This window comes from Empidonax traillii, unplaced genomic scaffold (assembly GCF_003031625.1).
Source record: "Empidonax traillii isolate 1590-97213 ecotype Southwest subspecies unplaced genomic scaffold, ASM303162v1 scaffold844:size270376, whole genome shotgun sequence".
Classification (NCBI taxonomy): Eukaryota; Metazoa; Chordata; class Aves; order Passeriformes; family Tyrannidae; genus Empidonax; species Empidonax traillii.
Genome location: NW_020956037.1, coordinates 46,032 through 73,625, shown reverse-complemented (window position 1 = coordinate 73,625; position 27,594 = coordinate 46,032). Strand labels below are relative to the sequence as shown.

Here is a 27,594-nt window from a genome sequence, read left to right as displayed (position 1 = left end):
GTTTTAGACAAATTCCTGTCCCTTGAGATTCCCATTGATTGCAGGCCACTGCTCAATGTCTCAGCTTGTTTTTGCATTTTTCTAACTGTCCATAATTTAAGAGCTCCAAGGAAACTTCAAGTCTGAACCGGGCCATTTTTGACAGTAGAACAATGGCATTCAGGCACCAGAATTTTTAAAAATTGTATCCATCCCAATAAATTAATTCTTAACGCTATTAATATGAGATAAACCAATTATTTTTTCATATTCACAAAATGGAAGATATCCAATAAGGACAACTTACTCAAACAATAAAAGTTAGCCAAAATTCAAAGCAAATACAATGGCATTTAAAAAGATTGCATGTGAAGTATCATTCTCTCATGGCTGCATCACTGTTTTCTACAAGAAAAAAGAAGAGAGTGAAGAAAGCCTATATATATTATTCCAGACTTTCTACAGGAATATACAGTTGTTTAAGAAATGCAGTTTTAGACTCCTCTTTTTTTTTTTATCTTATTATGTCAGAAACTAATATTATCTCTTCATTTTCAGATGTTGTTGACTGCATTTTGCTCTCCATCAGCTGAAAGGAAAATAAAAACTTCCATCAGTTTTAGACATATATGCATTTATACATATGGTTCAGTTAGCATGTACAATTCTGGGAGTATTTCAACTGTTGTTGCATAATGTTATAAAATATTTCACTTCTTTGTTTCTTAGGTGAAAAGCTCTCCTTAGATGGTCATAACATTGAAATTTCAGCAAATTTGTAATGCTGACACATGTTTTTTTTGCTGACCTGGAAGTGTATGGGAGAACATGCTTTCCTATAGTGCACCATGCAGATTATCAACCTCAAACAAATTTGCTCTCCACAACACCCTGAAAAGAGTAGTGGAACGGTGGCTGGTTTCTTCTTCAAAGTAACGAATAACAAGAGAGGGGACAAGAGCTAATGGCCATAAATTCTGGCGGGAGAGGTTTTCATTGGATATTAGGGAAAAAATTATTCATTGAAAGAGTTGCCAGGCATTGCAACAGGCTCTCCAGGGTATTGGTGGAGTCATCCTCCCTGGAGGTATTTACAAGACAGTTAGATAACAGTTGGACTTGATGATCTTAAAGGTCTTTTCCAATATAAATGATCCTATGAGTTTAAACAAAAGGATTAACTTCACTAAGGTGTGAAAATAGACAGGCACCCATGGCCCGAAGTTTAGCTAATCGAACAGAGCAAGAGTAACATGGTAAAATACTGGACAAAAAACAGGCAAAAATGAACTGTGTCATGTGAGTGTGCTGGTGTGGTCAAGTGCTGGTGTGGTCAAGTGTGTGGCCACCACAGTCTGCCATTTCCTTATGAAATCCTATTTTGAACTGTTTTCTTTGTCACCTTGCTTTCTATCCTGGATGTGTAATTTGCTAGTGGTAAGTAGGAGAGATTCATGGTAAGGGTTGTTGACCAGGAAGGGGGAACACAGGGCTCAGACCCAGGGATCAGATGCGAGGAACTTGCAAATGCATGGTGCTTGTAAACGAAGAGAGTGAGGATGTATGCTCATCTCACTGGCAAACTTCAGCCCTGTTCAGCTGGAGAGTGGCAGGAGGACTGTGGTGTCTGGGCTCCTGTTTATGAGACTGCCAGTGGTTGATGTGATGCTGGCAGAGGCTCCTGTGCTGGCATTTGTGGCTGGCTGTATCCCTGTGCTCTGTTGTGTCATCGTACATGTGTGTACCTCATGTTGGGAAAACACACAGCCCTTCCTGCTGCCTGAATCTACCAGTGGAAGCATCTCTCAGTCTCTGCACCTGTAAGACTGGAATGGGAGAAACTCCATAGTTCTGGAAGAGCACAACATTTATCTTCCCTTAACAAACTTGCCTGCTGATTTTGTCTTGCAATTCTTCAGAATATGGCAAGAAGAAGAGTTATCCTCTGTAATAAGTCCCTTACAATTTAAAAATTCATCCAGAGTTTTGTCTGTATTTCACACATTAAATATAATAATGGAAAGAGAAAATATACCTCTGGATTTGTATCAGGCAGTCCAAAAAAAGCATGTTTTGGACCTGGGATTTGTGGAAATGCTGCTTTCCAACAGCCAGTCCTGGAAATCAAAGAGTATTGAAAAGAAAAGTGAAATAATGATATTTGTTTAAGAACTTCAGATGCTCCACACACACGTATAAAATAAAATAAATCCATAAATTAAGTTTACCTTTTGAAGAACAATATTGCGATGATTGCCACTAACGGTGTTACGAATGCGACAACAAGTAAAATCCATACCGAAGAAGAAATAATTTCCTCATTTCCTGAAGGAGAAACAGTCATAAATTATTATTATTAATAAATAGGATTAGATCATAGAATCACAGAATAGTTTGGATTGGAAATGACCTTTAGAGGTCATCGAGTTTCAACCTTCCTGCCATGGGCAGGGACACCTTTCACTATAACAAGTTACTTAGAGCCCCATCCTGACCTTGAACACTTCCACAGCTTCTCTGGGCAACCTTCTCCATTGCCTCATCACCCTCATAGTGAAGAATTTCTTCCTAATGTCTAATCTAAATCTGCTCTCTTTCCATTTGAAGCCATTCCCCCTTGAACTATTGATACATGTCCTCGCACAAAGTCCCTCCCCAGCTTTCTTGTAGGCCCTTTAGGTACTGGAAGGCTGCAACAAGTTCTCCCTGGAGCCTTCTATTTTCCAGGCTGAACAAACAGAACTCTCTCAGACTATGAAAGGTGCTCCAGCCCCTCTGATCCTTCTTGTGACCTTCCTCTAGACTCACTTCAACAAGTTCCCATACTTCTTATACCGAGCTGGATGCAGCGCTCCAGATGGGGTCTCATGAGAGCAGAGTATAGGGGCAGAGTCCCCTACCCTGACCTGCTGGCCACACTGCTTTTGATGCAGCCCAGGATACAGTTGGTCTTCTGGGCTGCAAGTGCACATTGCTGGCTCACATCTGACTTTTCACTCACCAGCATCCCCAAGTCCTTCTCAGCAGGGCTACTGTCAATTCCTTCAGACCCCAGTCTGATAGCAGAGGTTGCCCCGACCCAGGTCCAGCACTCTATACTTGGTCTTATTGAACTTCTTGTTAAGCATGTACTGTGGTGACTGATTGGTGTATATCAGTCTGAAAGGTTTGGCTTGGTATACAAATGAACTCTGTAATTTAACACAGCAGAAATGCCTGCTGGGAGGGATTAACATTGAGCCTGTTTGTCCATCCCCTGCAGTAAGCAGGTATGCACTTCAGCTGCATGTAACTTTTTTATATTATTTCCTATGTTAGAATGTTAAGAGATCTATTAAGTCGCTTCCTACTCTTCTCTGCAGTGCGGATTGAAGCAAAATGTTAGCCAGTCCTTTCTATATCTGCATGTCTGCAGGTGCACAGCAATGTGTGAGGTAGACAGGATATCATTGGGGGAAAAGTAGCTCAGGGCTTGGACTTGTTCTTACCAAACTCAACAGGTGCACTCCATTCCCCCCAGGCTGGGTTTACAAGGCAGGCACTGCCAGCTGTTCTCATTTTCAAGAGATACTTCTTTCTTGTGTTGGATCTTGGAAATGTGTGACTATTTCCCCCTTCCTAAAAACAAAACAAAACTGAGTTTCTTCTCTTTTTGACGTGCTTAAGTGTTGACAATATGCACTTGCCATTTACCAGTGAAAGTTAAGAGACTATGAGAGCATTGCATGTTAAAGTAGACTGCTGTTCCAGAGTAAAAAATAAATGTATTAATGTTTATTAGGTATATTGGCATGCAACTGTGTATCTCAAAAACAACCTGACACTCTGAACTTTTTACATTTAGAACCTTTTTATCTTTTACTCTGTAAAAGTATATCATGTGATTTCTTATGACCTAGTTTGATTTATTGATAACTTCCCTGAGCACATAGACAGAGGCAGAAAAACATCTTGAACTGTGTCATTCAATACTGCGACAACTGAGTGATTTGAGGAATAAGCTGTCTGCATGTACCTCACCCGTCTTGGTCTTTGCATTACGACTTTTCAGGTAAAGCATAACTTTCTTGCCAAACTTGTAAATGAGTAGAAGACTGCACTACTTAGTGTTACTAAAATTTACTGAAACACTCCTGCCCTTGGAGGCTTTCAGCATAGAGGTGGGATGTTAAAGTTGCACTGATTAGCAGGAGGCTCAGTATACTGGCAGGACAGCCTCCACCCAAAGGGATTTTGTGGTCTATGCTTTTCATAAACAAAATTGAATTCCTAGGAGCTGTTCTCTATTTTCTCTGCTGTCAATGATGTGTAACTTCAAATTCTGTTCTAAATATTTGGGAGGGAGAGTATAATGTAAAATAGGTTTTTTGAAAATACTTAGAGAAAAACAATAAAGTTCTGCCCATGAATGTATAATAAATTATATATATCATGATGATTTAGAAATTTGACACATTCATGGAATCTATAAATAAGGATCCCATAAAGTATAGGGCACTGAACACATACATTTGCATAGTATTTACTTTTCACAGTTGACTATGAAACAAACACGTACTACTGATTAATAGAACAGGCAGACTCACTTGTTTAAAAACATATTTGGGTTTTCCTTCAGCATTATCCTGTAAATTTAGAAAAAAGGAAAAACATTATCTTTGCTTATTTTGTGTTTTGATCATAAGTAATTTTTACCTACTGTCCTGTTTCTCTGCATTGTCTTTCTTGTCTACTTGACAATTTGTTCAGAACTATTAATTTATCCAGCATTTAGTATCTAATATCTAATTAATCTACAATACCAAGTTCATGTAGTGAGTAATTCTGATATGAAAAAATATTACTTTTCCTTGCCACTGTAGTTGAGATACAAATTTTGTTTCAGATTGGTGACTAAACTCAAACATAAGCAAATCAGACCTGAATGAAAACTGTAACTTTATTCTTACACACACCAAGAAGATAAAAATCTCTGAAATAAACTTTTTAGTTTGCATCTAATTTTTGAATTTCACAATAAATGTCACTATATATAATTGCAACTACTATGTAAATATTTTTTTCTTTTCTTTTAGATGAAAATAATTGGGAACTGACATGGACTCACAACTGCATGCCCTCCAACTACATTTTTGATAGGTAAAATAAAATATGTTAATTTTTTTCTGAATAGCCATAGTAACTATCACATAATGTAGTGACCACACATAACAATATAATCTCCATTAGACTACCAGAGTTATTTATTTTCCTAATTATTTTGAAATACTCCATTTTACAACAAGATTAAATTTATCCAGACTTCGTTTATGCATATAATAATTGCATGCATGCTCATGTGGCATCTGAGCATGAGGCTATTCAGCCTGGAGAAGAGAAGGCTCCAGAGAGACCTTACAGCACCTTCCAGTACCTAAAGGGTCCCTCAGGAAGTGTGGAGAAGGACTTTTCACAGTGACAGCACACAGGTTTGGCCTTAAGCTGAAGGACCATAGGTTTAGATTATTAGGAAGAAAGTCTTTACTATGAGAGTGGCGAGGCACTGGAACAGATTGCCCAGAGAAGCTGTGGATGCCCCATCCCTGGAAGTGTTTAAGGCCAGTCTGGATGGAGCTCTGAGCAACCTGGTCTAGTGAAAGGCACCTCTGCCCATGGCAGGGGGTTGGAACTAGATAATATTTAATGTCCCTTCCTGCTCAAACTATTCTAAGATTTTTATAAGGCAAGCTGCTGTCCCTGACAGCTTCTAGTACTTGCAAACAAGCTAGCTTATGCACAAGGATCAGTCTAGGTGAAAGTATAACAAAATGGAGTTCCAGAATGACAACTGGTCTTTTGCAAACTTTAGAAGAGAGGCACCACAATTAAAAAAAATAGAGAAAATGTGTACGATAGTTAAAAGGCACTCCTGCAGGGAATGATGCCACTGATCAACCAACCTGACCTCATGGAGGTCTATTACTTGCCGGGGCCAGGATCCAGGATGCTGCATAAGGACAGCCAGACTTGTCTGGCCACTGAACCCCTCACTTCTCTTCTGTGTGGGTGCCAGTGACAGGCCTAGGGGTAATCTGGAAGGTTTCAAGGGTGTTTGCAGATCACTGAGGAGATGGTGAAGAGCAGAAAGTCCAGATGGTGTCTCCTCATCTCATCAGTGAGATGAAAAGGCTTGAGCAGAACTGCAGTTATCCAGCAGGTCAACAGGTGACTGAGTAACTGGTTTTACAGGCAGGGCTTTGTCTTCTACAACCTTGGCACTCTTTTTGAGAAACAGGGGCTACTGAGCAGGCACAGGATACATCTCACCAGAGGGGGTGATAGTGTCCTTGAAAAGAAGCTTGGTAATTTGATCCTTCTGCTGGGTGTAAAGGAGTGCCTTGTATGCATAGAGCTCTGTCTTGAGATGAATGATGAACCAGTAAGATGACTTGTGAGTAGGTATTGGAGCACAGACCAGCACAGATGTTAATGTAGTAGATGTTTGTTCCAGATCTCCCAATTAAGAAAAGGAAGCGGATGAGACCCTCTTCAGGTAGCTTGAGGAAAGTGCCTTGTAGGGCAAAGCTGCTGCTTGATCTACAAGGACAACCTCATCAGAGCACAAGAATCATAGAATCTTAGAATAGTTTAGCCATAAGATCACTCATTACAACCATTAACCCGGCACTGCCATGTTCACCTCTAAATCAAGTCCACGAGTGCCGCATTGTGTGGTTAAATGTGTAAGAATAAAGTGGAAATAGGCAACGTAAGTCAGTACAACAACAATCGAAGTATTGCTTAAAATGGAACCCTTTATGCTTTGTTAAGATCAAAATTCTACATTGCAATATATTGTTACTTATGTTGCTTTTGGTTGGGTTTTCCCAAAACCTGTTATTATGCACCCTACCCTAATCAGCCATGTACTTTTCATGTGACAGCTCGCAAGGTTATTCATCATACTTGGTGCTCACGGGCTATCTCATAAACTCCACCCCCATCCTCTGCTATGGGCTGTCTCTCCATGGTGCTTGCTCCTTACCTCACTCAGGAAACTACCGAGGAACCCCTGCTGGCATGCTGAGGTAATAAAAGTCTTCTGACAATTGCTGTGTATTTTGGGCGGGGTGTATTTTGACCCTGTTTGAGTGTGGGCAGGCATCACAACTGGCAAAGGTCAGTTCTATCCTGGCACCTGGACCAAACATAAGGCCACATGTTTTTTAAACACTTCCAGGGATGGTGAGTCCATCGCTCCCCTGAACAGCCTCCTCAACTGCCTGACCATCCTCTCAGTTAAAAAATTTCCCTAATATCCACTTAAAACCTCCTCTACTGCAACTTGAGGCTATTTCCTCTTGTCCTATTGCTTGTTCCTTGGCAGAAGAGATCAACACCCACCTCGCTAAAACATCTTTGCAGGCAGATGTAGAAAGTATTAAGGTCTTCCTCCTGAGCCTCCTTTTCTCCAGGCTAAACCACCCCAGTTCCCTCAGCTGCTCCTCATAAGACTTGTGATTCAGACTCTTAACCAGCTTCATTGCCCTATTCTGGACACACCTGAATGGTCCATTCAGGTTTGCAGAAAATCAATCGGGTGTGCCAAGTGAGCATGGCAGGACATGAAGCTTGAGTCTGAGCTCAGAGACAAAAAGGAATTACACACAAGGGAGAAGAACAGATTTGGGAGGAATACAAAGATATAATCCACACATATAGGAATGGAGTCGAGAAAGACAAAGCTCAGCTGGAGTTGAGAGTAGTGAGTGAGGTGAACACAAGGAAGTTTTTTATGAGTTCACTGACATCAAGAAAGATTAAGAATAAAGCAGGCCTGTGTCTTACAGAGTTGGGGGAACCTAGTGACAAAGAACATGGGGGAGGTATTTGGTGCCTTTTTAGCTCAGTTCATTGGTGAAGTTTTCCTTTGGGTTACCCAGATATCCTGATCTATAAACCACCCCCCATTTTTGAAGAAACATTTTTTCAGACATGAAAAAATATGGTTGAAATTATGTTACTCATAATTTTTGTTGTTACTCATAACTTTTCCTGTGTATGTTTGCTCCCAATGCAAGTAACTTCCGCTATTAAAAATACAGTTTAAAGGCTGACTGTAAAACAACATTTTTTGTTCATAGTGTATTGGCAAAGAAATATAAGTTTAGACCAGGTAGTGGTAAAGCAATAAATATTGCAGAAGAATTTTTTATGGATAAATCCTCCAAAGACATGATTATAGCTGCATCTTATATAATAAGTCTCAAGAAAGTCTGTGCTGCTCAACTGCTGGAGTAATTGCTGGGCCTTGACATAATTAATAAAGTGATAACTGCTAACTGCTACTTATTATTAAAAAAAGCTCAGAAATTCAGACAAGGTATGCAATTCAATATTGTTTATAAAATGAATTTTAGTCATATTAAAAGATGTTAAAAAGTATGTATTGCTTTTTTTGCAACTGACTTTTATTCCAGTGCCATATGGAATTTTCAATAAGGTTTCTTTGTTGCAATAGCCAAACAATTCAGAGGAATATTGCTGTTTCATAAGCAGTTAGTTGGGCTTGCAAGAAAACTCATTATGAAATAGCAAGCTCAATTCAGAATAAGAAATTCCAAATATCAGAAATCTAGGGAAAGCCTTCAATAAGGCACTAAGTGACCTAATCTGGCAGTAGTTCAGGAAGGTTTTCCCTTTGTAGTCACTATCTGCCACCCTGTGGTCTTTTGACGCGATTATGCCACAGTTACAGCTGTTTACATACACTCCAGCAGGGGAGCACAGCAAGATCATTCCTTCCCTACTGTTGCAAAAAGACTTGTAAGGTTAAGGTCTCGACTTTCTGTAACTTAAATAATTTCCCGAGTAACCTGTGCTTAATCACACTGCCTCTCTGCTTTCTCTCACATTTATTTTCTTTTTATTTAGTGTTATGAATCTTTAACTTTTGGACCAATAGGTGTGATGTTTATATCTGGATAGGCTATTTGCATTTCCTATATAGAGAAATTCACCTCCATCAACTCAAACTTGTTAAGTGAATGCATATTTCTCTTTTCAGTATTTAAAGCCCAGCTCTGCCCTTTCACAGCTATGCAATCACCACTGGAAAGGCTCCAGTCCAGGGCAATTCCAACAGGCTTTACTGAAAGAAGTGTTTTTCTCAGTGTTGTCACAGCCAAAGCTGTGGTATGTTCAAATCTTTATTAACCATGCTTCTCCTCTGGGACTGTCTCCCTTACCTAGTATATCTCCCTCACTATCTCACTCAAGAGAGCAGGAATAAAATAAAAGAATAAAATGTGGCAGTATGGCATAACAGGATCCCTAGAAGGCACAGCCACCAGGGAATATGATGCTGCAAATGAGGAGGACTGCATCATACAAGAGAGACTGATTTTCTTTTCATCCTTGTCTACTTGTAAATGGAAACATATGAATTAATGTTAAACAGAGGTGAAGAAATTCCTCTTACCTTATATTTTATGTTGATTTCATATTCAAAACACTTGTCTTTGTTAGAGTGACTTATTTGGGGTCGTTGCCATTGAATTATGCAATCGTTTTTAATTTCATCACAGTCGACAGTGATATTTGAGGGAGGCATGAGCTTTTCTGAAATGATATAGCCAAGAATCCAAATAATTAAAATCCCTTGACCCCTTTTTACTTTGACAAGAGTACAATTGCAAGTAACACTTCTATGAAGAAAGATACTAATTTGTATTTATTTTTCTTTGGACTTGTTAGAAATAGTTGGAAGATCAATGTTTTCTAAATCATGTCCCCAGGATAAGAAAAAAAAAAAAAAGAGATTAAGCCAGGGAAGATGATAAAGGAGCATACAAAGATACAAACCCGCTTCATTTACTTTTCTAGATGAATAGAGTACTGTCTTTTTTTTGAAATAATATTTGTTACTACAGATGAACTAGCCCCTGCTAAACTAGAATAAGTAAGAAGACATTCAATACACTGTTTTTTCTTTAAGCCTTCTCACAACAACCTTCTGTGACATGATGGTGTTGGTTTCTTTATGTTGTGAACTATACAGTTTACTCCCCCTTGCAAAAGAAATAGTCATTAAAATTTAAGAAAGACATTTCAGTTTTAATAATTTAGGCAACTTTTTTGTGTATCTCCCCTAACTTCATAGATGTAAGCAAAAATGTGATGACCTTTATATTTTGATCATTGCCAGGGACTTGATTATTGGAACAGCAAAAGACAGTCACTCGCAGCAGAAAGGGTGACAAAAGGCTGGTACAGGAAAGCTTAATTTCAGCTAGATTACTAATTTGCATCGATCTTTAGGGACAGACCTGGCCTATTTGTGATGGGCTACTTGATCAAAGATCAGTCTTGTTCCATTGGCCGTGAGTGATATTACATTTTGAAGACAATACCAAAACCAGTGTGACATTGCCAGTGAGACTTTACCGCAATAGAAATAATTGCACAGGATACTTCCAAGTAGAGCCCTACATGTGAAAGCTCTGTTGTATGTGTGTTAATTCATTTAAACAGGGGTATGGTGCCACTGTCATCCTCACTGGCAATGAAAAGCAAGAATCAGTGCTCAGATAAACTTCTAAAAAGTATCCTCTGTGGAAAAGCATTTGGCCATCACTGAAAGGACATCAGGGGAAAGTACAGTTTTTTAAGTCTCATGAACCTTCCTTTAGAAAAACCTGAAACCAATAAGGGTAGATTGCTAAAGAATCTGAGGCAGATTGCAGCTGTGGAGCTTTCTTGCTTAATTTCCCTCATTGCTCTTTTGCTCAGGAAATAGGTTTTCTTGAATATGCCAGTCTCTTACTTTCACGTATGGGTGAGACAGGGTACACAGTTCCTTTTCAGGGATAAATGGTCTACTCTTCTCAAGCAATATTGAAAATAAAGCCAAAATAAATTATTTACTTACCAATTTTATACAGTTCAATGTACTCATCATAGAACTGGATCAGGGAGTCTTTGCTAGACCCATTCACCACGAAGTGAGCTTTTTCAATCTCTATCCTCACATTTTGGAATCTACATCCCACGTTTCGGCCATTTGCATCCTTAATGTAAAGCTCACATTCCATCTCCCCAACATCTCTGTATAAAACAAGGTATTTTCATGAAACATGGGCAGTGTGATGTGTTGAATGAGAATTCAGACTTCCCTGACTCAAGCAGACCTACTTACCTTGAGTTCTGCCAGTAGAGAAAGTACTGCGTATCTGCTGGAGCAGCCCTTCCTGCCTGCCAAGTGCAGTTCATGAGGCAAATGTTATAAATCACACAGGAGAAATTTTCAATGGCTGACCCATTCATGCCTGCAAACAGAGGAATATCTGTGATGAGGAAAAATCCTATGACTCTTCCAAGCTGGAGGATCATGTCATGACACATGCTTAGGTGTGTTAGATGCCTGCAAGTCCGGGTAGTTATTGCTTGGGTCGGGAATGACATGTTGCACTCTGGATAGTAACACTGAAGGATGTTTGTATTGACAGACTCAATGAAAATGTTTTTATAGATAAATCCTCCAAAGATATGATTATAGATGCAACAAAACAATTTGTGTGCTGATTTGTAAAGCTGGTGATCTCAGCAGCACTTCATAAACCTTTGATGGATAATATATTAAGCTCTAAATATTGTTTATCTCTCTGCTTTATACGAAGTTTAGGATGAACAGATGTCAGGTAGGTGGGTAAACAGCTGCAAAGAGAAAACATCAAGATGGGTCACAGCAGTATCATTCAACTCCAGCTACCCAGTGTTGAATAAGTTTTCTGAGGGTGTTAGTTCTTTGCTTTCGAGGATGCAGATTAGATACAAGGAAGAAAACCTTCACTGTGAGGGCAGTGAGGCATTGGAACTGGATGCATGGAGAACTTGTTGCACCATCCTTGGAAGCATTCAAGGCCAGGTTGGCTGGGGCATTGAGCAACCTGGTCTAGTGGAAGGTGTCTCTGCCCATGGTGGGATTGGAACTAGATGATCTTCAAGGTCCTTTCCAACCCAAATCATTCTGTGATCACAATTCTATGATCTAGGAGCAATGTCTAACTTCTGCAAATCCAGTATCAAATCCAATAAAAAAGTAAAAATTGTGTCTAGGACCTTTCTTAACAGGTAGTAGGTACTTTATCTGCAAAAAAAGAAAAAAAACCCCTTCATTTGACTTAGCTCCGTATATTCCTCTCATAGCTTTTTCTATTTTTACCTGGGATATCCTCTCCAGTCCTGAACTTCCTAAAGTCTCAGTGAATACCTCAGCAAACAGAACAGCTGGAAAGAAAAAAGGTCTACCTACCTTCTATTTCAAAATGTCTTTATTTCGTTTATCTTTCTGTCATAATCTTCAGGTTCAGAGAAGAAGGAAAGACTGTATTTTAAAAGGCTGTATAGCTATAAACAGGGCTGTTACCCTCCCTTGTGTTTGGGGAACTGTCTTAGCATCGGAAGTGTTGCAAAATACAATGTTCATCACTTCCCTCCTGATTCATAGCAAATTTATGTAAATGCTCAAGTCCTGATTGCATATAACACTAACAAGCAGTTAAATTTCCCTTTCTGTTTTACAGAGTATGCTGCTGCTTGGGAATCCAGTGCGTGCATAAAAATATTTTCTTTTAAATGTATTTCTCTCTAGCTTTAAGCAATAATGAGAAGTACAAAGCATCTCTCAATATAAGACATCTCTGGAGGATGGAGGTTGGGGGATGGGGATTCTCCATGAAGGGTTTTGGTTTTTTTCCCTCTCCTCTGTCCAATTGCAGAGGGGAGTGATAGAGTGGCTTTAGTGGGTACCTGGCATCTGGCCAGGGTCAACCCATTGCACAAGTCTACTCATATATAGAAACTTTTTGACTTCAAAACCATTTTCTACCCAAAAAACCCCAACAACAACAAAAAACCCAAACAAACAAACAAGCAAAAAAACCAAAAACCAAAACCCCAAACAAACAAACAAACAAAAAACCCAAAAAACCCCAAAAACCCAAACAAACAAACAAACAAACAAAAAACCCACACACACACACACAAAAAAAAAAAAAAAAAAAAAAAAAAAAAAAAAAAAAAAAAAAAAAAAAAAAAAAAAAAAAAAAAAAAAAAAAAAAAAAAAAAAAAAAAAAAAAAAAAAAAAAAAAAAAAAAAAAAAAAAAAAAAAAAAAAAAAAAAAAAAAAAAAAAAAAAAAAAAAAAAAAACACGGGAAGAAGTACCTGCTCACATGCAGTACTAAAACAGCAAGGCATGTGCCAATAGAGCCAGGTATGAATCAAAAATCAATCTATTAAATGACATCCTGTGATTATGTTTGTGCATTTGATCACATCTGTTAATAACTTAGTGTTGACTGAGAAGATGAACAACTCACTTTGGACATCCAGAACTTAAAAAACTCTAGTCATGAGAGAATCAGCAGAGCCTGACCTGGTCTTTTGTTGTTTAAAAGGTAAAAGTCTAAGGCAATAGTGGATTTATAAGGACCAGTTCATGGATGTTCACTGTCTTCGTGTGCTAGTAGAGAACAAAAATCTGACAAAGTTTTTCTGAAGCACAGTTATGAAGCAAAGAGTGGGAATTAAGAGCAAATAAATATAGGTGGGTATTCTATAAAAAAGTAGATTTAGTCAAAGAAACAACTCTTTTTGGTAAGAATCACTATGACTACCCCTATCACAGTATAACAGGCAAAGCAATTGAAAGCTAAGCTGTTAGGTCTGGGCCCGTGACAACAATTCAGAGGAAAAAGCAGTCCATTGTCAGAAGTTTCACTGTACTTGACAATTAAAGAAATTCCATACTTATCCATGTAGGTATTTTTTGAACACTTACTGTGCTGTAAAGACAGAAGAAAGGGCTTCTGATCACAAAGAATGAAAAACCCTACAGTTTGCTGTGTTCTTCTCTTTGGAGGGAAGCACTCAATTTTGTGGTGGTAACACAGCATTTTGTGTACTCTCTCAGATTTTATATCTCTGCAACACAATGAAGAAGACTGAGGTTTAAGGTTTTGGGATTCGGGTACTTTGTTTTTAAACTGGAATATACTGCAGTATAATAATCCAAACAGCCCATAACAATCCAAACAGCCCAGGACAGTGGTATTACTGCAGAAAAGGGAACTGTTTTGTTTAGGGGATTTCTTTGCTTGTCTATATTTAGGGAAAGTCCTTACCTGCAGCTTTCAAAAATGCAAATTAAAAAAAAAATTAAAAATTCCCAAACAAAACTGGCATTACTGCTGGTGTTACCTAGGTCTGTTGTCTTTCAGATGCCATAAAATTAGTGTTGAATGGCCTCTCTATGATCCAGGAGCTGCAAGCGAAATGAGAAGAGAAAAAGAAAGAGGAAGAGAGAGGAGAAACCTAGGTGGAGACACTAGGGCTGTTTACAGACTTCTGGCCCTACTGGAAGTAAAATCACTGCAAAAGCAGGATTAAACCCAACCTTTCTTAAAAGTCACAAAATCTTGAAGAATAATTTATTGTTTCAACAAAAGTAGGAGTGTTCAAAAGAACTGCCTGGGTATTTTGTTATGCTGGTTACAGCTTGTGCGTGTGTCACAAAAACATAAATGGTAGACAAGAGCTTCAATTTAGTCCTTGCAGCAAGAACTTTCTAGAAAAAAAAGACTTCTATGTGGATCAACATTCCAAACTCTTGATTAAAAAGTTGTAAAATCTGACCATCCTTTCCAGATTTTTATATTGGGTCTTTGACCAGGGATGGGAAGATGACACCTTAATCCCACATCTACTCCCACCTGCACTGTTTCATGGACATGATTTATGGTTTTCCCAGCAGGGTGCTGGCAGTGAACAGGTTTTCTTAATGGCTTTGAAGTGTCAGCAACTTTCATACTGAAAGCAGTGGGGATGTAAGGGGTGCACCAATGGCCATGATCAACACTGAGTGAAGTAGGATGGAGAGGATCCAGTACACTGTCTCTGCTTAATTTCCTTCAGATTAAAGTAAGCTTTGGCTTTAGTTGTCCACTTCTAATGCCGATGCTTTTATCTTTAGGCAGTTGGTTCCTCTTCAAAAGGATATTCAAAATATATTTTTATTGAAAACTTATTTAGAAACACAGAAACATAGGAAAAATTAGTTTCAAAGATGATCCCTTGAAGGTAATCCTGTCCAGTGGAATTTTATTGCTCTGAGAGGACTTTATTTACCGTGAAAGTACTTCAGCTACTTGAGATGACTTTAACCATCCTGAGACTTGATGGAATTGAAGAATCACAGAATATCCTGAGTTGGAAGGGACTCACAAGGATCATCAAGTCCAGCTCTTGATCCTGAAGAGGACAGCCCCTGGAATCACACCATATGTCTGAGAGTGTTGTCCAAATGCTCCTTGATCTCCAGCAGACTTGATGCTGTGACCACCTCCCTGGGGAGCCTTTTCCAGTGCCCAACCACCCTCTGGGTGAAGAACCTTTTCCTAATATCCAACCTAAACCTCCCCTGACAGCTTCATGCAGCTCTTTGGGCCCTATTGCTGGTTGCCACAAAAAAGAGATCAGTGCCTGCCCTTCTATTTCCCCTCACGAGGAGTTTGTAGACTGCAGCGAGGTCTCCCCCCGAGTCTCCTCCTCTCCAGGCTGAACAGACCAAGTGACCTCAGCTGCTCCCAGTATGGCTTCCCCTCTAAGTCCTTCTGCATCTCCACAGACCTCCTCTGTGTGCTTTATAATAGCTTTATGTCTTTTTTATATTGTGATGTCCCAAGCTGCACCAAGGTGAGGCCACACCTGTGCACAGCAAAGCGGGACAATCTCCTCCCTCAACTGGCCGATGATGCTTTGCCAGATGCCCCCCCAGACACAGCTGGCCCTCCTGGCTGTCAGGGCAACGCTGACTCATATTGTGTGCTGAGGGTGTAGCAACATAGATTAAATGCAACAAATAGACTTAAAAAACTGTATCATGAACTCTTTAATAATACTCATTTTATATGAACAAATGATCTTTCTTAAGAGGTTTGATCTTGGCTAATTTTCAGTGGGTTTTCGTACAGCTGACAAATTTTTATTCCTGATCAGTGTCAATACAACTGTACCTTTTTCAAGACACTGAACCTCTGGAGATCCTGAAGAAACCCCTTAAGTTTGGTTGTTCTTATTCTTCTGAATGGTGTTGAAAAGCAGTACAATAACTTCCAAAGCAATACTGAAATATTTTTGCTGAAACACTGCAGTATGCCTCATAAGAAGAAACAGAAGTAGTCCAAACAACTCAAAATATTTATGGAAAATGCAATCAAATACGAAGAGGCTTTTAAAGATAGGCTCTTGGGGCATTGTCTCTACAGGCAATGCTATTCTCATTGCTTGCAAGAAGAAGAGAATATGAAAAGCCTGGTAATTTCTACCAACAAGATATATATGCTTGAAAAATATCAAGTAGCTCATTTCACTTGCATTCCATCACTTCTTCAATCTTTATTATTTCTTCAGTTTCACGGTTTATTAACAGATTCTCATATTCTGTCTATTAAAGGAAGAATAAAACATTTCATTAGTGTTTCAGGCATGAGGTTAGCCACAAAGTCATGATTTGTGAATCTCCTGTTATTCAATGAGTTGCTATTATATAAGAACTGTAGTAGGACTGTCAGTGAGAAGAGAGAAATAGTCATGTCTAGGTCTTCCCTCCATGTTGAGCTCCGCAAAGAGGAAAAAAAGACTTTTCAACTCTGTATTGGTTCAGTATTTTATGTGGCCAGGTTTTGGTAGCAGGGGGTCTACAGGAGAGGCTTCTGTGAGAAGCTACTAGAAGCTTCCCCCATGTCCAGTAGGGCCAAAGCCTACGAATGGACCCGCTGCTGCCCATGGCCAGGACAATCTGGAACGATAGTAACTCCCCTGTGATAACATTTTTAAGAAGGGAAAAAAGTTATTGCACAAAGGAAATTTCAGCAAAAGAAAAGCAGAATGAGAACATGAGAATAACAATGCAGACACCAAGGTCAGTGGAGGAGGAGGGGGAGGAGGTATTCCAGGCCCCATAGCTGAGGTTTTCCCCTGCAGCCCATTTTGCAGACCATGGTGAGAGGGGCTATTTCCCTGTAGCCCATGGAGGACCATGGGGTGCAGAAATCCACCTGCAGGCCACAGAGGAGCCCACACCATAGTGGGTGGATGCCCAAAGGAGGGAGGCTGTGACCTCATGGGAGGTCAGTGCTGACACAGGGTCCTGGCAGGGATGTGCTGACTCATGGGGAGAGGAACCCATATGGGAGCAGGTTTTCCTGGTAGGACTTGTGGCCTTGTGGGGGACTCACATTGGAGCAGCCTGTGCCTGAAGGACTGAAGTCTGTGGAAAAGTGACACATGTTGCAGCTGTTTGGGAAGAACTGTTACCCCTGGAATGGACTCATGTTGAAGAAATTCATGAAGGATTGGCTCCTGTGGGAGAGACCCCACAATGGAGCAGGGGAAGGACTCCTTTCCCTGAGCAGCAGCAGGAATAACCTGTGATGAACTGACCATAACCCCCATTACTCATCTCCCTGCACCGCTGTGGGGGGAGGAGATAGAAACAGGGAAGGAGGTAGGGGCAGGGGAAAAGAATTTTTTAAGATTTATTTTATTTCTCATTCTCCTGCTTCGATTGTGTTAGTAATAAATTTAATTTATATCACCACTTTGGGTCTGCTTTGCCCATGATGGTAATCAGTGAGTGACCTCTCCTGGTCCTTCTCTCAGCTCATGAACCCTACATTCCATTTTCTCTCCTCTGTCCAGTTGCAGAGGGCAGTGAGAGAGAGTGACTGTAGTAGGTACCTGGCATCCAGCCAATGTCAACCCACTACAAACGCAAAAGCCAGAAACTTACTTTAAAACATAGAAGAGTCAACATGATGAAGGAAGAGAACTTAAAAGGTTTTATAAAGGCTAAAGAGTACTTCAGTGTGTTCCTGCAGACAAGTTTCAGTTCCCAGACCTCCCTGTAGCCAGCTTAAAGCCAACTGGAACATATTGTCCAGATGGGCAGTTCCTGCAATGTTTGTGTGTTTGCTCCTTCTCATGAGTCCTTCCAGCTAAGTAAGCACCTCTGAACTCTCTGCTTTACTTTCTTGCTAACCACACCGGAGAAACTTTTCCTCCTCCACCATCATTACCAAATACTGACATGGGGCTCCACACCTCCTATGGCAAAACTTTTGTAGAATTCTTTGTCCCTTCTCTCCCTGTCTGATTCTGCATTATTACTGTGCTGAGAAGCCTAGGCTCAGCGCTGTTCAAGTGATAGCATATGGTTTATAGGGAGAGAAAGGTGAAACTGTGTATTTTCTCCAAAGGTCCACATAGACAAATGACAATTTTTTCATACTGAAAAAGGTAAAACAGAAGATTTATTTGCATATGGACCTTCTCTTTCCATTCCACAGGAACAAGAAGAGGAAAGAAAAATGATTCTTTCTTGTGTGCATCTTTCTGACACTTGGATCATACCTTTGAGACTGAACTTGACCTAAATTTTTAAGTTCCAGGAAAATGGAAAGAAAACATACCTGAAAATCCACTGGACAGGCCTCGTGGAATGGGTCTCTTGGCTGTGGTACTGTAGCAGATGTTTTTTTCAAGTAAACACTTCTACAGTGACAAAAAGTGTTGGTGGAGAAAAGACTTAGTGTTCAAACATCTGAGCACATATAGTATAATAATGCTCCTGAGGTATTATTTTACTCCTCTAAGACAAAAGTAGTGTTCTTCTAAATCAAAAGTAGCTAAACATTACATAGGCTAAATACAATGTTATAATGTCATTGTTCAGAATTTGGATGACAATAATTTATTTTATGACTTACTAAAACCTCGTAGGAAGTTGTTTTTTTTTAAGTATATGGAAGGGTTATATCGTCAAAGCATGAAAACAATTTCATGTACCACACATCTGCATTGCAGAGTCTGATGTCGGGAAAGTGACACTGAAGTAAAGCTTTGTCCTAGTATTGGAAAGCATTGTCTTATATTAATCAAGTGGATAAGAATGTTGGGAATCAGAAAGACAAAGCCCACTTGAGGAACATCCAGCAGGTCATGATTGCTAGTGTAGTTCAGTGTTGATTTCTCCCCTCTCTCGTTTCCTTTATAAAGAAACCAGAAATTTTTCACTGGGGGAAAAGGTGTTATTTCAACTATAGAATAAAAATTTTGCACAAGAAATGAGGCTTACACTGTGCAGAGAAAAAGTGCAAGACTTGCTGCCAGTCCCGATGTCAGAAATAACATATATGATGAAGCAGATGTAAATGGTTGTTTACCTGAAAGTCAAACAATCACCAAAGTGTTGGTTAGCATCATAGGACAGGAATGATTTCACAGCCATTTGCAATCTGCTTTGCATGAGAGTGTCAAACACTGTATGAAGAGATAACTTTAGCACCTCACTGCTCTGTAGTATGTGAAGGAACAGGATGGTTGCCAGTATGTGGACTATCTGCAGTAAGGAGATTGGAGGAGCTGAGCCCTATAAAGTATTGAAATATCCAAAGAGCCAGAGAGTAACAGGCAGAAAAATGAGTTTTCCTTTTTCCAGGATAAGAGATGGAAGAAGAGGTGGCAACAGACCTCAAAAAGGTCTGCTTTATTCGCTAACGCCTTGCAAGAAGCACCGTCACACCAGAATGTTTGGAGAAGTCCCTTATATTAAGAGACACGCCAGTCCTCCACCTCTATTTGTCCTAGCAAATTAATGAGCAATTACCAATGTGTTTCCACCTCTAAGGGTGAAGTAATAAATGAGGCAGACAAGGAGTAACTGAACTTGGTCAAGGAAGTGATTTTCATTCTTACCAAACTCCACCGGTGTGCTCCACTCTCCCCAGCTTGGGCTCACTAAACAAATGCCTGTGTCAGTTGCTCGGATTTTGACACTGTACCTTTTTTCTGCACTGAAGCTCTCATACAGGTAGGAGTGCTATAATGCAAAACAACTAGACTGAGAATTCTTTATTATTTTTATATCATGATGAGAAAATTTTACCTATGTCTCTGTGGACAGACTAGAGTGAAACAACAAATACAAAAATACGCCTTAATAAATTAGATTGTTTCATCCTAATTCCTGTTGTTTAAACATTTTTGTTATTGGTAATATGAAGATGAAATTTGCTATGTGCTTCCCTGGCTCCCTAGACTATGCTAAACAGTAGGACTTTAGCGAAAAAAATTTTGGAGATCTGACATTCCCTTACTGTGGATGTTTCCAAAACTGAAGTAGAGTTTGAAATCCAGATTATACAGATGTGAAAAACCTGATATTTTTTTAAGTCCATCCTTATACTGGCTTAATCTTTCAGGTGATTTTTTTTGCCTCTTCCATCTCAACCCCTTTCAGATACCATTAATAAAGAAGAAATTCACCGCATTTTGTGTTTCTGTTACATAGAATCCTGATCCATATTTATACATATATATCTGAATTTTCTAGGAAGTACAAAAAATGTAAAATAGAAGATCTTGTGAAGTAATATCAAGTTCCACATTTGCAGGTGTTTTTGTACCATGTTTTATAAACAACAGTTTAAAATTTTGGTTTTAGAAAACTTATCAGTAAAGAACATATGTAGTACATTGAAACTGATAGTGTGAAACCATAATTTGTTTAGAAGATACTCTGATATAGAAGACATTTCAATAAAGTATAAATGTTAGATTAATATAGACTTACTGTTTCAGATGTGGTGTTGAAGTTTTTCTTAGGATCAGCCTAGCAACAAGAGAAAAGTATAATTTCTAAGATTTTTTTTTTTTTTTTTGCTACCATATAATAACGAGCCCTCTCTCATGAATGTTTGATTTTCAGGAAAAAAATGTGTATCTGATATTTTAAATGCCTTCTTTTAAAGACTGTGAAGTTAAGCTATTCTTCCACTAAATGATTTTTCCTCATCACTGTTGTTTTAAAATATCATACCACTTAAATTTGATTACAGAATTGATTATCACAGCACTAAACAAAAAAGGCTTAGGTTTAGGAGCAATTAAACTTTTCCATTTTACTTGTACAAAACAAAGTATCTAAAACTTACTAGTAAACTCAAACATTATTATTGCCATTAGTATTTTTGCCTGTGTAGCTTTTGTACTCTTAAACATTTAGTTTAGCTATGTTATGTCTCCTTTTTAAAAAAAAAAAATAAAATTAATTTTATTTTTTTATTGTTGGAACAACAAACTCACAAATATTTCCACGAATATTATGAATTTTTTTTTTAGGATGTAATAGTACTTTCCATATTCTTCTAAGCCTTCAAAATACTTGTAGTTACTGAAATTTATAATAACAACTGTATGCAGCTGAGACGTGGAAAACCACTTTGGGTTAAAAAACAATGGACTCAGAACTTAATGAAACCCCACAGTGAACAGATGCTCTGGGACTGGCCCTTACAGCTGATTATGGTGCAACCATACTAACTGTGTATACTCCAGGCCTCCTCTAGAGAAACTCCTAAACTCCTTCAGCAACACAGGCTGGTGTCGTAAAGGGAGGCAATAGGAGAAGAAGGCAAGGCTGGATATACAAAAGACAGAATAAAAAGTACAAGCATCCGGGTGGAGACATCTAAGACTCCACCCCCTTGTACGTGCTAGAATAGGTTTCTCCCTCAGTGTGGGGAATCCCTTGCCCGGTTGCTTTAAGCACCAGCTGTGCAGTGGGCTGAAAGCATTCCTTCAGTTTGCTGCCCCTCTTTGTGAGTGATTGATAGCAGTGCTCAGCTCATGTGCAAGAGGGGCACTACAAGTCAAAAGGAGAGACTAGTTAAGTAGGTGAAGAGAACCAAGTAGCAGTTGTACGGTGGTATGTGTGGGAATACAGACATACAAAGTGCTATTAAAAGTCACAATTATTCTTACCTTGTTTTCTATGACAATTTCATATTTGAAACAGCTGCTCCTTTTCACGTGGCTTGTGTGAGGTGGTTGCCACTGAATATTACATGCATGAGAAGCTTCTGTGCAGTTCACAGTGACATTTAATGGAGGGGTGAGTTTTTCTACAATAATATGATCAGAAATACAATTGGTTAATAATAGCGTTCTTCACTTTGCCTTTTAAAAAATCTAGGTAGACGTTCAAGCAACTGGTCTAAATAGATATGATGAAGCTTTAGCAGAATTACTATAGTTTCCCCATATTTTGATGACAGCCTGGTTTAGCACTCCAGTTGAGGAGCCTGGAGTACCAACAACAACAGCAAGTAAAATAAAAAAACCACAAGCCATTTATTAGATTTTAATAAATTCAACATATAATCTGTATGCATTTATTTTTCTTAGTCTTTTTTAATATTGTGTTCATATAAAATAGAAATACTATTTTTTAAATTAACGACATTCTTCCATTTAAAAAAATGAAGGTTTTGCTCATAGTGTTAAGGTAATTGGTTCTATTGTATTTGTGGATGCACAGAATTATGAAATAATAAGACCGACATCTAGATAGTCCCACTAAGGCAATCTTAGCTAGTTAATCCTAAAAGACGATGCCTTTCTTTCTTTCACTGAATAGATATTTGACTGAAATGTTCATGATTCTCCAACCTCTGGTTGTCTCTACTCATTAGTTTTTGTTCATTCTTATACTTTAGCATAAAACTAGAAATAACAATTAAAAAAAAATCCTTACCAATTTTGTATAGCATAATCTTCTTCTCATATGACTGAATGTTTTGTCCACTTCTAGATCCATTTACCAGGAAATAAGCATTCTTATATGCTATTGTCACATTTTGGAATAGACATCCTGTGTTCCTTCCCCAGTTATCTTTGATGTAATTCTGGCACTCTGTGATATTTTCTTTCCTTTACATGAAATATTGTATCAGTTAAATATTGACAATGTAACGTATCAGACCAGAAACCAAATTTTCCTAGATTCAAACAGAGCTACTCACTCTGAGGGCCTCCAGTACAGAAAATACTGGGTATCTCTTGTAGCAGTCCTGCCCACATGCCACGTGCAGTTCATGAAGGACACATTAAAAATGACACAGACAAAATTTTCAATAGCTGTCCCATTCATTCCTGCAAACACAGAAAGAATATCCCATGTCCACTCTGCAGAAAGACTGTGTAAGTGCTCAAGTAACCCAGATCTCTGCAAACTCGTTTGATAGTTTTTAGCTAACTGTTTAGTAAATCCAACTGCATATTGTTTGGGTCTTGCAGTTTTGTACTTACTTGAAGATGGCAATGATTTTATTTGTGTTGAGCCACGAGGATTATCTACCATTGTTCCAGACGTGACTGGGATTTAATCAAGTCTTTAATAAACTCAAGCACTGTGATTTAGTGGAAGCTGATAACAAAGACAGACACCATGGTGTCCTTTGTTTAGATCCCCTGTTTAACTAAGGTCTAGTCTACAGTGGAACGTAAGTTCTACAACCACGAGGAACGCAAGTTCTCTCTCCTGTGCTTCAGTGCTCCGACTCTTGGTTGACTTACAAAGCACTACTGATTTAAAAAAAAGATGTCCACTGCTTTCTTCTCTGTGACAGCTGGTTGATTACAAACTAACCCTGAGACTGCTTCCTTAAGCTAGTCCCTGCAGAAGTGTCAGGATTTTGAAGACAGAATGGCATATTTTTCAATCATGAAATCTGCTCCAGTAGTTTGGATTCAAGACTGGGGCAAACTTTGTTTGGACTGAATTTGATAGAAGGAAGCCTGAATATCCATATAATTAGTGTAGAACCAAGACAAAATTGAAGCAGAAGTTGATAGTTTGCTTAAGTTAAAAGTCTATTCAGGTTGTCTACTCAAAATCTGAATGAGTTTCTTGTGTGTTTCTTCCCTACCAAAAGGTAAGATCTCCAATAGAAAATAATAGTCATTCAGAACCTCTTCTTAACAACTCTCAGTGTGAATTGAAGGCCTGGGTCACAGCTTTCCAAGTCTAATCACTATTCATTGAGTTTAAACACCACATGTACAACCTTTACATGCGGCTCTCCAGTTAGCCCTAAAAATCCACATCCAATTTTTACATCTTTGGAAATAAAGAGAAATTTTTCAAGAGACAAGAAAACTGTCAGAGTCCTCCTGGATTTCTGGAAAACTTTCTGACTTCCAAGAGGAAGGTTGAAACTTGGTTCAGCAACATTTCTTTCAACAGCATTGTTGACCTAAGCATCTCCCGTCCTTCCCCATCTTCCATGGCTCCTTCCTGATTCCGTCCTGCCTCCTTAGCTGTGCTAGTGCCACTCCTTGTGAAGCCTTGTAGTGAGTAGTATTGAATAAGTGATCATCATTAAAACTATTGCTCTTCCCAGCACTTTTTTTTTAACCTGGCTTAACATCCTTTACCACAAACAGTGAAGCAAGCTCATCTGAGATGACAGTGTGGGTTAGCAATAAAAACCCAGAGAAGAGCTATCTATGCTATTTCTGCTGCTGTAAGATATGTTGACCCTTATCTAGTCACTAAATGTATCAAAACTCTCAGCACAGAGTTGTTTATATCCAGTAAAAATGTAAGTTCATATACACAACAAACTACTTTCGAGAGTACAGTTATTGCAGTACTGCGGTCAGGTGATGGAGAGCTTTGGTCAGTTCTCTAGCCTGCCACAGATTCACTTTATGACCCTGGGTCAATCAAATCTGTGTACTTGACTTCCTCGTTTACAAAACAAATAAAGAATTTCCTTTCTATCAAGAAATTGCCAGGCAAATGCAGCAGTCTGAAGTATGATTGCAGGTGCTGTGCAAGGGTTTTAGAGAGATGGGCTTCCTTAAGCATTTAGCAGTGCAGCAAATCTAAAGAAAAAAGGGTTATTCTGATTTCAGATCAGTTCACAACCTGGTTCATGTGTGGCCCAACAAGCAGTTGAGTTGGGCAGCAACAAAGAAATAGGGTGAAAGGAACTCCTAAAATGGTATTGTAGTCGAGGAAAAAACAAATAAAACTACATCCTTGGACTCTTCAATGACCACCTTAGGCTTTTATATTCAAGAAAAGTATATAGAGATATTCTCAGAAGTTCTTTAATTAGCCCAAGTTCTACAGCCAGAACATTACTCTGCCTACAAAATAGTCCCAATCATCTGCACAGTGCCATGTTCATATCAACATCAGGCACATGCTGTGAAGATCACTCAGATATGTATGAGTCTCTTTATACCATTTGCTGACAGGACATTTTTTTCCAGGTTTTGAAGACATTTATTTTCATTTATTTTTCATTTTTTATTTATTCACATTTTTGTGGTTATGCCAAATAAAATCTAACAAAATAGAAAAGTATGATTATCCTTCATGTAATGTTTATTTTTGAGCCTATGGTCTTCACTCACAGTGTCAGCATTATAGTTTTATTTTTAGCAACACCTGGAATAGCACTAAGTCTTCATGAGACATTTATCTCACATTATTTCAAGGAGACACTGACATTTTTCTCTTTCCAGCTTATACCTGAGGACTATCTAAGTTTATTTAGTGTCCTTTTACTTAACCACTATTTGACAAAACCCATATTTGTCACTTATTTAGCAGGACTGTACTTTTATTATCCTTTTCTGTTAGCTGTGATGCAAGGAACAGTTCAGTTCCTCTGCATTGTACTTTTTTTTCTGAACTGCCTCCTATACTATTTGATGATGATGATAATAAATACATATAGGAGGATGTTAATATCCTCAGTAGTATAATTTGTTTCATACATGAATAACTTATTTTCCCCTATTTTACTGTCTTTAGCTTTATTTGAAATGTTTCTTGACATTTTTTCCACGAAAGAGGTAAGCTACTCAGCTGAGCGAGATATGATGATTGCACTCAAGTGCATAACAATCCACTGTTTCAAGCATACAGAATGCTTTTATTTATTTACACCTCTTGAGTCAGTTTAGATTATCTCCATCACTAGTGCAGATGTTGGAAAAAATGTAGGAGTATTAGCTTCAGAAAAATATCAGAGAAAAGAAAATTTGGCTCTACAATCCTTTGCGGGAAACAAGATTATTAATAGGGCCTGAGGACAGGAATTACTGCTTACATGTTGGTTGTTCTATGAAGGTAAAATTATGCCTCCATTTCAGTGACATTTTCGGAGAACTGTGCTTATGTGAGGTCTTCTACTTCAGTATTAAAATCATAAAGGAGAAAGGGCAATACCATGTTCCCATTCTGCTCTTGCCTAAATACAGTACCCCTAAAAGGGATTCACTCTTGATAGTAATTTTACTCTATGGACGCAAAGTTCCAAAATCCAGACTTTTCCAGTTCGACTGTTTTCAAGAAAAAGTCACTTAGGCATTCTTCAATGCTGTAATGCAGGTCTTAACATAAGAGAGATACTGCTATGTGGACGAGGCCAGTAACACTAGGAACTGCTAATTTTAAAATCTATTTATACAATTATTTTCAGAGTAGAAAAACACACCATCAAAATATTGGCAAAGACATTCACCAGACAAAAGCATGCATTTGCAGGTAGTGTCTGTTCACACCTCATTTTTATTTTAACATTAAAACTAGCAGAAATAACAAAACTAAGTATTTCTTTGCTGAGCTTCTTTGGAGGAAAAGAAAAACAGGAAAGAAAATAGAAAAGAAAAACAGAAAAAGGCAGAAGTAAACCTACCTTCTCCTTGAAAGCTTCTTTCCCGTGGCCGTTACAGTAACAGAGCACAAAAAAGGCAGAAACTATGAATTCGCCCTGGTGGTATATTTTTGCATGCTTTCACAGTATGATTTCGTTATTGAGTTCTTCTGAACTCATGTTACAGGGTGAAAAAATGCCGCCTACATCTTACTCATTTCCCTTACCACGTGCTGTCACTTCTGTAACGCAATGGGGAGAAGAGCAGCTACAGGGAGACAAATAGGTCAGAACAGAAGGACTTTTCGTGACTTCATTCACATCATTTTCACTCATTTCTGTCACACATTTTTCATATAGATGTTTGTACAGGGCACCACCTGAAAAGTAGACGAATATATGAGTCTCCCTTATACCTCAAGCATAGGTCAGGTACCACTGCTTAAAGCCATGCCACTGTTTTCTGCTCTTTGCTTTGGATCACTGCCCTGCACAGGAGTAGAAGCCCAGCGTTTTGGCCTTCAAAACAGCTGTCCCCAGTTTCACACTAGTCAGCCTCATTTCCCGTAGATGGGTAACAAGTCAATGTCACCAGTCTCAACAGCTCTCCTACTTGACACATGCACGCATTTTCCTGGACTGGGTGAATTCAGTGCCCAGAACAGGAAAAGTTTCTTCACATATGCAAATGCCCTGAGTGACTAAACAAAGAGTGTTACTAGTCTGTGCTAGTGTCCTGGAACTGAGAAACTATGCTCCTATCTTTTTGTGTACAGTTTGAGCATGGAATCCTCTGCCTTCCTCACCTTTAAATATTTTGAACAGGAAAATGAAGTTATTAAAGTAGACAACAACATTAAATCTGATTACTTATAGTGTTCATCGAGTGTACTAGTCTTGCTGTATGTATCTGTTATTGCTTATTGGAGGAGTAGTAAATCAAATTAAATCTGTCTGTCTGTCTGTGTCTTGTACAGATTCATTCCCATCGACTTTTATTCTTTTTGCTCTTCTGGGCAGAGAAGGAATATGTGGGGGATGGTTCTTGAGACATTTCCTCTTC

At 38.7% G+C, this 27,594-nt stretch overlaps 1 protein-coding gene across 1 annotated transcript; it reads right to left on the bottom strand.

The window, feature by feature from the left end:
* Positions 1-26,706, bottom strand: LOC114066995 (granulocyte-macrophage colony-stimulating factor receptor subunit alpha-like). Its single transcript, XM_027902128.1, has 14 exons — positions 26,574-26,706; positions 22,881-23,010; positions 22,613-22,788; positions 21,841-21,980; positions 20,651-20,689; positions 19,774-19,897; positions 11,156-11,285; positions 10,889-11,064; positions 9,440-9,579; positions 4,566-4,604; positions 3,468-3,597; positions 2,208-2,304; positions 2,015-2,096; positions 1-568 (listed from the first exon to the last, which is right to left on the bottom strand). The coding sequence occupies exons 2-14, from the start codon at positions 23,006-23,008 to the stop codon at positions 494-496; spliced, it is 1,476 nt and encodes a 491-aa protein (XP_027757929.1). The 5' UTR covers positions 23,009-23,010; positions 26,574-26,706; the 3' UTR covers positions 1-493.
* Between the last annotated feature and the right edge of the window lie 888 nt (positions 26,707-27,594).

What these genes read in the sequence shown, in the direction of transcription:
- LOC114066995 (XM_027902128.1), bottom strand. Translation starts at nt 23,008, where the DNA reads ATGAATGGGACAGCTATTGAAAATTTTGTCTGTGTCATTTTTAATGTG. An exon ending in GATTATGCTATACAAAATTG is followed by an intron (nt 21,981 to 22,612) that starts GTAAGGATTTTT and finishes ATATTATTGTAG; the next exon opens with AAAAACTCACCCCTCCATTA. An exon ending in AAATTGTCATAGAAAACAAG is followed by an intron (nt 20,690 to 21,840) that starts GTAAGAATAATT and finishes TCTTGTTGCTAG; the next exon opens with GCTGATCCTAAGAAAAACTT.